Raw genomic sequence first — 11,267 nt, forward strand, 5'->3', positions numbered from 1 at the left:
AAAAAAAAAAAAAAAAGAAAAAGATTATATGGCGCTAGTACAGTCAATAGAATAGACTAGTTCTTAGACTGTGCAAGAACTGGCTGGGGAGTAAGTGGTAAACACAACTTAGCTGTTGTCTCTGTCTTCCACGTAGGACCAAGATGGGCTATGTAAGCCCTTAGTAAGGGGTGTGGCTCACAGTCCTGGGTGGGAAACCCACCTTTCTTCCTGGGGAGATTTTCCTCCTGTACCCAGGCAAGTCGCAGGCCCCTGGGGACCATGTGCTAGGGATGCAGCTGAGCCTGAGCAAAGGCCCATGGTGGGTCCAGAACAGGGCCTGGCAGCCTCCCCACTGGGGGCCGGCCAGAGGGACCCGTCTGGTTTGAGTTCTTGGCGCCTCGTGCTCCCTGCCTCAACCCACAGCCCAAGCTGCCAGGCCTGTGCCTTATTTGGGTTTCATCTCCCCCGCATCCCCCCACAGACGACACTTCATGACCTTAAAAGGCAGACCTGGGGGGCAGAGGAGAGTGTTGCCACTGCTGGCTGAAGAGCCCCTCCAGCTGCGTCCCCGCCATCGGCTTGGCCAGCCTGTCCCTGCAGCTGTGCCGAAAGCCAGACCGGCCAGGCAGGCTGCTCCTCTCAGAGCGTGGGGGGAATGGGCGCCAGGAACAAGCAGCCAGCCTCCCTCTGGTTTTCATTTAGAATCAGAGCTGGATCCACTGCAGGCTCTTTCCACCAAGAGGGGCACAGAAAGCAAGGAGGGCAAAAAAATTACAGCCTCATTTATTGAGCACCTACTGTGTGCCACGCCCTGTGAGTGCACAGTGGGCCCTTTGTGCACATCTCCATCCTTTAGGCCTCACACCAGCCTGGGAGGGACAAACAGAGGCCTCGATATCCCATTTTACAGATGAGAAAATTGGCAGGTCCAGAGAAACACACAGGTCAGTGAGCGTCAGCACTGTGACAGAGCCTGCTGTTAACTCTAACCTCTTAACCCATGTAGCTGGCTGGGATCGCTGGGGAAGCCCCCAGCCTTATCCAAAGTCCCCACCCTACGGCCAGGCGCTCTCACCAGCCCATCAGCTGTCAGCCCGTCGGGTGCCAGGTCTTGCTGTGTGAGCCAGTTCAACTGCTCCACCTCCCTGAGCCTCTGTCTGCCCCTGCACTTCAGCGGCCAAGGGTGTGTGACCAGGCAAGAATAGCATAGGCCAATAGGGTTCTCACCCCTCCATCCCTCAGCTGCAGCCTCCTCTGGCTTCGTGGAGCCGATGTGGTCGGGCAACACCATGCGGCGAATGGCGCTTCGGCCCCCAGCCTTCTCAGGTAGGTCTCGAGGCAACTCATTGGTGACTTCTGGAATGGGGTAGACCTAGAGGAATGCAGTAAGTTAACTGTCTAAGATCCAGCTGGGTCCAGCAGTGGAGCATCTTGGACAGCACCCTACTTTCTACCATCCATCCTGGAAAGAGCTTTGAGCCAGAAGGAAAGACCCCAGAAGGGAGGCAGACCTGGGCTCAGGCATCCCAAGACCCATGACCCCTGATCTCTTGCTGATGCAGGTCCAAGCCCCGAATTTTGTCTTTCTGTATAAACTCTGCTTTCCTGAGTGTCTGCAGTGTGTGAGGCCCCAGCCAGGTGCTTTCCATCACCAGCTCATTCAACTTCCCAGCTGTCTACCCACCCCCAGCCAATGCCTCCTTGACCCCATTGCAAAGAAGAGGAAACTGAGGGTCAGAGAAGAGACCTTCCCTGCCCCGCCCTGCCCTGCCCTGCCCCGCCCTTCCCCACCCTTCCCCACTCTGCCCCAGGACCCGAGCCAGGAGGAGACAGCACTGAGGCCGGCTCGTTTGTGTTGTGCTCATGAGACACGCTGCACATTTCCAGTGGGCCCAGGTTCCTCAGACATGAGCAGGGGTGGTGCTTCCCTGACCCATGAAGCTGTGGTGATGACCAGAGAGTCTAGCTTCTAAAGGCTCCTCACATGGCCAGAACTGTCACAAATACATCAGGGATGTCACCAAGGAGGCCAGAGGACTGGGCTATGCTTGTGTGAGAAGATCAAAGGGTAACCCCTCCGGGGCCAGCCCCAGCCAGGAGAGCTGGCAGGCCCAGGCCCCAGCCCCACCCATCAGAAACAAGATTTCCTGCCCTGGCTTCTGAGAAAGGGGTCACTTTAGATGCACAGGGGTGCTGGATTCTGCCCTAGGAAAAAAGAAGTGCATTCTGAAGGCTTTGGAGTGGAAGAAAACCTACAGAGCACGATATACCCTGAGCCGGAGGTGCTTCTGCAGCCCCTGCCCTGCATTCAGCTCCCTCCCTGGCTGGGGTCATTCTGTGTCTGTCTTCTCCCTCCATCCCCCGCTCCAGGGCTCTGGGGGTCACCCAGGGACCAAGATTCCTCCATCCCTCAGGTTGTCTCAACTGCAGCAAAGTGACAGAGCTGGCCGAGCGACTGACAGCACTAGAGGCCAAGGTGGGTGAGCAGCTGCCCCTGGACCTCTGCCCTCAGGCCCCCTGGAACCCCCTACACTTCCTGCACCCCCATGCCCAGCCTGTTCTCATTCCCACCCACAGTGCAGCTCTGAGCTGCCATACTTACTGCCCTGGGGGCTCCTTGTGGACCTGACCGGCGGCTTCCCAGACAGCCATGTCCCTGCCTCCTGCTGGTTCCTCACCAGCTCTCTTCCGCCTGTCCTCCAGTGCCACCCTTGAGAAGCCCCCTCAGTCAGAGGGCCTGGCCTGTGCATCCTCCAGAGACTGTGATACTCCCTCCCGTGTGGTCAGGCCCAGCCGGATGAACGCATGTTCCCCAGAGCTTGTTGCTGGATCCCCTCCTTGCCTGTCGCCTCCCCTATAGCAGTACCATCTTCCAGCTTCAAAAGCAAATCTATTACACATTTGAAATCATTTCAAGATGAAAATGTTTTTAAATTGTGAAATATAATAGTATACAAGGATTCTACATATGGAAACATGAAAAACTCAGAAATGTGGAAAACCTGCCAGAAATCCATTTGCAGCAGGCACCTGTGCCACTGGAGAGGGTGATTGTCACCTTTTTTTCCCTGAGACCATGTCTTGCTTTGTTACATAGGCTTGTAACTCCTAGACTTAGGCCATTCCTCCTGCCTCAGCCTCACAAGTACCTGGGAGTACAGACATTTGTTATCACCTTTGAGTCATCTTTTCCTTTCATATTTTTCAAACATAGACATGTATAATAATCTGTGTATACTTTGCTCCATTATCCCCAACTCTATTTCATTTCCCTTCAAATTCAGCAAAAATCTCAATAGTAGAGGAGGCCCTGGGTTCAGTCCCCAACACACACACACGCACACACCCACACACACAGCGAAAGAGAGAGAAGAAAATTAGTGAAATTCCTCCCAGTAATATTCCTGTGGAGCTTTACTGAACCAAGAGAGGAATCACACTATTTGTGGGATGAGCACAGAAAAGAATACATAGCCAACAAACATCTCCATCAAGAACAGCCAGCTGACAGTGATGGTATATAATGGCTTTTCTACAATGTTTGTAATGAATGAATTGCACACTTTGCAAAACACAGGCACTTCTCAGGGCTGGAGATGTAGCTAAGTGGTAGAGTACTTTTGCTTAGCATGTGCGAGGCCATGGGATCCATCCCCAGAACCATGGGGGAGGGGCACACAGTTACTTCTGATGAAGTTCTGGGCCCTGCAGCCCAGGACTCCACTCCCTGCTGGGCTTTACTAGCACCGTGGACTCACACCACCCACACCAGGGCCACTTTGCAGGCCTGTGTCTGATGAGTCCCTGGCACCCATTCCATCCCTGTCTTCCTCTTCCTCTACAGGTAGCCATACTGACTGTCACCGAGCAGGCAGTTCCTCCAACCCTACCTACCCCTGAAGACCCTGCGCCACTCTGGGGCTCCCCAGCTGCCCAGGGCACCCCTGGAGATAGAGGCCTCCAGGGTGAGTGGATCAGGTGGGAATCACTCCCATGTGGGAATCAGGGCAGTGAGAATCTGGTCCCCATTCTGCCATGAACTACCTGCCCCCTCGAAGGCCTCCGTCTTCCCATCTCTCCAGTAGACCTGAGAGAACGGTCTCAGGGGCTCCTGAACCCTGTAGTCCTGGGAGGCCCATTAGCCCCAGCAGACCCCACCAGAGTGGAGTGGCAGAAGGGGACTCTGGGTGACTCTCCCCACCTCCAGGCCCAGCAGGAACACTGACCTTTTCCTACCCCCTCACCCCAGGGCTACCAGGAGCCAGAGAGACAGCAAGGGTCCCACTGCTCCCTCGAGATGGTAGGTGCTGGCTGAGGGGCCAGGGCTGGGGTGCAGGTCCAAAGAAAGTCCAGAGCTGCCAACCTCACATTCTTTACCCCTAGACCGAGTGGGTACGCGGGGGCTGCCGGGCCCCACCGGCCCCAAGGGAGATGCTGGTAGCCAGGGCCCAGTGGGAATGAGAGGCCCGCCAGGTGAGTGTCCAGAATGATGCCCTTTCCCCAACCCTGACATAGCCAGGTGGCCTGGCCCCTTTCACCCATTGGCCTCGGTGCTCTCCACTCTCTGGATTGCCCCACTCACTGCTGGGCTCCCTAAAACCCTCTCTCTTGGTTCACTCAGCTCATGCTCCTTGGGCAGCTATGCCCAGCAGGCTCTGAGCTGGGTACTGGGGGTTGGGAGTCAGCCCAATCCTTGCCCACTGGGAGCTCCCAGACCAATGGGAGGAAGCCCCGGCAGAGGAAAAACACCGGTGCCCACCCATATGACCAGGGTTCCTGTGGTGGATAATGATGGAATTGGGGCCCTGAGAAAGGAAACCAAGACCAGTGTGGATGGGACAAAGGACAGGGTTCTGTGTTTATGCTTCTTGTAGACAGGTCTGGGCTGTGGACTCCAGACCCCTCTCTCACGCCTGGTGACCCAGGCTGCCTTGTCCTACCTCCTTGAGGCCACCCTAGTTCTCCCTGCCTCCTGTATACCCCCAATTCCTGGGATTCCATTGCAGGTCCACAGGGTCCACCAGGAAGCCCTGGCCAGGCCGGAGCTGCAGGCATCCCTGGAGAGAAGGGACCTCCAGGCCCACCAGGGCCTCCTGGCCCCCCGGGACCCCCATCCCCTGTTGGGCCACCTTATGCCCAGATCTCCCAGCATGGTGAGTCCCTGTGGGGTGTTGGTAGATTGAGGTGGGGGTTGGGGGGGTGGGGGAGGCTAGAGTAGCCATGAGCACTGTGCCTGCTGCCATCTAACAGGCACCTTCTGTGTGCCAGGTGTGTCCAGTGTAGAGTACATGTCACCCAAATATCCAGTAGACATTGTTGTTCTTTGTTCACAGATGAGGGACACTGAGGGCGGGAGAGAGAGGAGATCACTTGGTACAGTCTAGAATACGGGAGTGGCTTCAGACACACATGCTCAGAACCATGGGCATCAGCCCCTCCCCAAACTTGGAGCTGGCTGAAATTCAGCTCTTACAGTGCCAGGAAGCTCAAGTCCTAGAAGCAAGATGTGCACTCCAAACAGTCAAGGGCACAGCCCAGACCCTGGGCTCACAGAGGCCCCAGTTTCTCTGCCAAGCTAGGCCCTGACGTGCATCTCTGGCCTCCTTCTTGTGCTGCCAGGGATCACAGCATGGAGTGCCAGGTTCAACTCCATCTATATCAGGTCTTTGGTATATGAATGGGTGCCATTCATTACTTCATTCTCCCATCCCACCCATCATTCTCCTTCTGCCAGCCTTGCACCCATCATTTCTACAGTGGGGATAGTGACAGTGCCAGCCTCCCAGAGCTCTGTGATAGAACCCTGGAATGCTGTAGATGGTCAGTAAGTGGTAGCTTTTATTATTTCATTTGACAGGCAGCATTCATGTTCAGTAAAGCGGAGAGAGACTTTCTAGATGTCACTGGCTAGACTGCGGTGGAATTAGAATCCAAGCTACCCTGCCTTCTAATACTACATGGCCAACAGTCTCTCTTCTCTCCATCCTAAGGGCCCCATCCATGCTGGCAGTTGCCCATAGGACAGTTGGGGCTGACTTTGCGGAGGTGGCAGGTGAGCGCTGCCATACCCTACCCAACTCTGTTCACTCACTATCTTTTCTCTTGCAGGGGACTCATTACTGTCTAACACCTTCACTGAGACCAGCAGCCACTGGCCTCAGGGACCCACTGGTTCCCCAGGTCCTCCTGGCCCTCCAGGACCCATGGGTAAGTCAAGTCCAGGTTTGGTGTGAAGGATGGAATTGGTAGATCGCAGATAGTCCTGTGGCTATCAGAGTCAGCAGGCAATGTGCTCTTTTCCAGTCCTGAGGACATCCTGTCTTATTCCAGGTCCCCCTGGACCTCCTGGCCCCACAGGGGTACCCGGGAGTCCTGGACACATGGTGAGTCATTCTCCAAGTGCTCCTACCCTGTTTCTATCCATGCATTCATCTACTCATCCTTCACTTCATTCATTCATTCAATAAGTACTTATTGAGCATTTGACATGCAAGCCACTTTCCATACATCCTCTCCTTCAATTCATGTAACAAGAAGTATTATTATTGCCTAAGGCCAAGAAAAGTGGAAATTTTGTCCTGGAACTGTGGCCAACAGCTGGCAACATCTGTGGGTTGGGTAGGGACTGTCTGGCTCAGTGTCCTGTTCTCTTAATACTGAGCTATATGAACTGTCCACTGTGTTCTGGGCATTAGGTATATGAGAGGCAGGCCAAGCTGCGACTTTCCCCAGCCCCTCTGCCTCCAATCCCCTGCCCAGTCCATCCTACCCCAGCACAGCACTAAGGCCCTATCTCATTGCTCAGGGACCCCCAGGCCCTACTGGACCCAAAGGAATTCCAGGCCACCCAGGACAAAAGGGCGAAAGAGTGAGTACCCAGATGGCCCAAATAGGGGATTCTGGGGAGCCTTAGGGGTCCTAAGTCAGAAGTCCCAACAGCTAACTTCATTCCTTTCTTCCCTCATGCAAAGGGAGCACGTGGGGAGCCTGGCCCCCAAGGCCTCACAGGGCAGCAGGTGAGTACTGATATCCACCTTATAACCATCCCTTCAGGATCCCACAGACCCAGGCCGCTGTGCTGGTTCTATCCAACACAACTGGAACCTCTAACCCTCCTCTGTGGTCCAGGACCCTTCTGTTCTATCAGTTGCTCCCCTGGCCCATCGTCTTCTTGGGGCCAGGCTGCCTCCATCTCTGTCCTGCTGGCTATCATAACTCTATATTTCCTTTTCTCTCTTTCCCTTCATATCTCTCTTTGATACTCTCCACATTTACAACTCTAACATAGATTTTTCCAATTCTCCTTTTGCTGTGGTCAATTTTTGCTTTATAGTTTTTGAATCTTTGTTATTAGGCACATACATGTTAAGGATTTGAGTGTTTTCTTGGCTTTTTTAATTTTATAGAAAAAAGGTAAAACAAAATTTCATAACAGGATGATAGGAGAATAACAATAGTTAATACATTGCATATTATTATCTTTAAAGTAGTCTCTCAGAGTGCAAGATATGACCATAAAAAATTCTCCAGTCAGTATTAGCACAAACCTTCCATTTCTGTTAACTAAGAGACACTAATAGTATAACTTGCATTTTTTTCTCCCTTTTCCCTTCCTTTCCCCTTGCCCCTGTCCTAGTTCCTTTTTCCTTTTAAACAATTTCTTCCCACTTCACAATAGCTATTGTACATTTTAAAACTTATTTATTCCTTCAATTTCTCACACCAGGGAGACAATACAATGTTTACACGTGTGAGTCTGATTTATTTCACTTATGGTCTCCAGTTGCATTCATTTACCTATAAAAGTCTCAAACTTATCTTTCTTTATGGCTGAGTAGTACTGTATTGCATAAAAATACCACAACTTTTTTATCCATTCCTCGGCTGATGGGCATTGGGTTGTTTCCAAGATTTAGCTGTGACAAATTTGTGCTGCTATAAACATGGGTGCGCATATATTGCTGTGAAATGATGTTTTTAATTCTACTAGGAAGATAGCCAGAAGGGGAATAGCTGGGTCGAATGGGACCTCTAATCCTAGCTTTTTGAGGAATCTCCATACTGATTTCCACAGTGGTTGTACCAGTCTGCACTCCCACCAACAGTGGAGAAGGGTTCCTTTTTCCCCACAGTCCCTCCAGCATTTGTTGTTGGTTGATTTCTTGATGATAGCCATTCTTTCTGGAATGAGATGGAATCTCCGTTGTTGTTTTAACTTGCCTCTCTCAAATGACAGGTGACTTTGAACATTTTTTATATTTTCTTTGCTGTTTGTACTTCTTATCTGAGAAGTGTGTATTCATCTCAGATGCCCATTTTTGGATTGGGTCTTTGAATTTGGAGGGATCTGATTTTTTTCAATTCTTTATATGTTCTAGATAAAAGTCCTTTGTCTGAGGGACAACTGGGTAAAATTTTTTCCTACTCTCTTGGTTGTCTTATCACTCTGTTGGTGATATCTTTGGATGTGCAAAAGTTTTTTAATAAGGTGAGATCCTAGTTGTTGATTCTTTGAAGTATTTACCATGCAGTTTGGGTTTTGTTTATGAACTTTCTGCCTATACCTATGTCTTCAAGATTTCTACCTACTTTCTCTTCCACTAGATTTAGTGTTTCTGTTCTAATATTTAGATCTCTTTTGACTTTAGTTTAGTGCATGGTGACAGACATGGGTCTAGTTTTAGTGTTCAGTAAGTAGAGTGCCAATTTTTGTAGCATCACTTATTGAAGAGGCTATCTTTCTTCCAGTGAATATGTTTGGCACCTTTGTCAAAGATAAGGTGGCTGAGTGTGTTTGTAGCTGTGTCTGCATCTTCTATTCTGTTCCACTGATCCTCAGGCTGTTTATCTTTATGGAATTCATGTCTCTATCTCTGGCAACACTGCCTGTCTGGAATTCTACTTTGTTTGCTATTACAGTAGCCACACTACTGTTCTCACACTTGGTAATTGCATGGTATGCCTTTTTTGATCTTTTGTCTTTCAATATCTTTGTGCCTTTACATTGAAAATGCATCTCTTGCAAACAAAATATAACTTCAGTCTTTCTTTTTTTCACTCTGATCATTTGGTGCATTTATATTTAAAGATAGATACATAGATAGATAGATAGATAGATATTGTTATGGTTCTATTTAAGATTGTCATATTTGTGATTTGTGTTCTATTTATCTATTTATTCTTTCTTTGCTTCTTTTTTCCTTTCTTCTTTTGACTTCTTTTGGATTGAGTACTTTTTAAGGTTCCATTTGGTCCCCTCTCCTAATTTTTTAGCAATACTTATTTGTGTTGTTTTTCACGATTGCCCTAAGAGTAGCAATTTCTGTCCTTGCTTTATCACAACTTAGTTGAATTAATAACATAATACTGTAGGCACATTAAACATTTATAATTCCATTTTCACAACTCCTTTCTTGTGGTATTACTGCCTTATATTATTTTCCTGCATTTGTTGTTGTTCTGCTTTTGTTTTTGTTTTGGTTTGTTTTGGTTTTTTTGTTTTTATTTTTTGGTCTTTTTGAGACAGGGTCTCACTATGCAGTTCAGGCTGGCCTTGAGCTCACTTTGTAGCCCAGGCTGATCTCGAATTTGCAACAATCCTCCTGCCTCAGCCTCCCAAGTGCTGGGATTACAGGCGTGTGCCACCACGCCTGGCTTGTTTTCCTACATTTATTATAAATCCTATAATATATTTGGGTGATGGGGAGTACTGGGGATTGAATCTGGGTCCTTGTGCATGTTAAGCAAGTGCTCTACCACTGAGCTACACCCTCAGGTCCATACTATTGCTATTGCTCTAAATAGCTAGTTGACTTTTAAAGAAGTTAAGAAAACAAATTAAAATATAGCGTTCCTGAGCCAGGTGTGGTGGCGCATCCCTATGTCCAGCACTGTGGAGGATGAGGCAGGAGGATCATGGCTTCAGGGCCAGCCTGGGCTATGTAGTGAGTTCAAGGTGAGCCTGGACTACATGGTGAGACCCTGTTTCAAAAAAACAAACAACAAAAAAAAGTACAGTGGGCCCTTTGTATCCACAGGTTGTGCATTCAGATTGCACATCCACATACTCAACCATGAATCAAAAAATTTTTAAAACAAAATTGTATCTCTATTGAATATGTATAAACATATTTCTTGTTATTATTTCCTAAACATTGTACTTTAACAACTATTTATGTGGCATTTCCATTGCATTAAGTATTTAAATTTTCTTCTAATTGTATTTAAATTGTCTTTATGTAGAAGAGAGTATCTGTAGCTTATATGCAAACATCACATGTTTTTATATGAGGGACTTGGACATCTGTAGATTTTGGGACCAGTCCCCCAATAGATACCCAGGGATGAATATAGTATTATTTACTGATGTATTTACCTTTTCTAATACGCTATACTTTCTTATAGATCTGGATTCCTATCTGATATCTTTTCCCTTTAGTCTAAAAACCTTCTTTTAGTTTTTTGTGTGTAGTGTGAGTCTCCTGAGAAAACTCTTTATTTTACATTAATTTTTGAAAGGTATTTTTGCTGGCCTTAATAACAAAAAACTGTAATCCCAGCAATCTGGAAGGCTGAGGCAGGAGGATTACAAATTCAAATGCAGAGGTGGGCGTGGTTGTGCACGCCTATAATCCCAGCACTCGGGAGGGTGAGACTAGAGGATCATTGCAAGTGTGACACCAGCCAGGGCTACAAAGTGAGCTCAAGGCCAGCCTGAACTGCGTATCGAAACCCTGTCTCAAAAAAAAGACAAAAAAAAAAAAAAAGCCCAGACTGGGCTTTCTAGTGACTGTCTTAGTCACTTTCTGTTATCACTGGGACAAACTTCACCTGACATCTGCAACCTAAAGGAGGAAGGAAGGATTCATTGTGGCTCAGGGTTCACTCCATGGTTGGCAGTCTTCAAAAAATGAACAGTACAGCAGAGGGGCATGTCAGAAGAAAAGCTGCTCGCGTCGTGCCGACCAGGTGGCAGAGAGCAAAGGGAGTGACTGGGAAGGCAGATAAACCCTTCTAGGCCACACCCCCAGGACCAGCCTCTTCCAATCAGATCCAACCTCTTAACATCAAACCAGCTGTAAATCCCCATAATCCAATCACCTTTTAGAAGCCACACCTATGAGCAGGAGACCCTTGGGGGACATCTAGATATAAACCATAACAGTGCTTTAGCAAGACCCTGCCCCCAAAAATAAAACCGGCTGGGTATGTAGCTCAGTGTGAAGCCCCTGGGTTCAATCTCCAGTATACACACACACACACACACACACACACACACACACACA

At 48.9% G+C, this 11,267-nt stretch overlaps 1 protein-coding gene across 6 annotated transcripts in view; it reads left to right on the forward strand.

The window, feature by feature from the left end:
* Positions 1-11,267, forward strand: part of Emid1 (EMI domain containing 1) — a gene marked incomplete at its 5' end in the record, with an annotated part of 50,235 nt that overhangs the window by 15,910 nt on the left and 23,058 nt on the right. For all 6 annotated transcript variants that reach the window (XM_005396178.2, XM_005396179.2, XM_005396181.2 and 3 more), the window contains 10 exon segments: positions 1,225-1,308; positions 2,397-2,458; positions 3,827-3,947; positions 4,232-4,282; positions 4,366-4,455; positions 4,989-5,135; positions 6,091-6,189; positions 6,313-6,365; positions 6,788-6,850; positions 6,954-6,998. In XM_005396178.2, coding sequence (XP_005396235.1) covers positions 1,225-1,308; positions 2,397-2,458; positions 3,827-3,947; positions 4,232-4,282; positions 4,366-4,455; positions 4,989-5,135; positions 6,091-6,189; positions 6,313-6,365; positions 6,788-6,850; positions 6,954-6,998 — 815 coding nt within the window.

The sequence above is a fragment of the Chinchilla lanigera genome, unplaced genomic scaffold (genome assembly GCF_000276665.1).
Source record: "Chinchilla lanigera isolate Chin_1 unplaced genomic scaffold, ChiLan1.0 scaffold00054, whole genome shotgun sequence".
Taxonomy (NCBI): domain Eukaryota; kingdom Metazoa; phylum Chordata; class Mammalia; order Rodentia; family Chinchillidae; genus Chinchilla; species Chinchilla lanigera.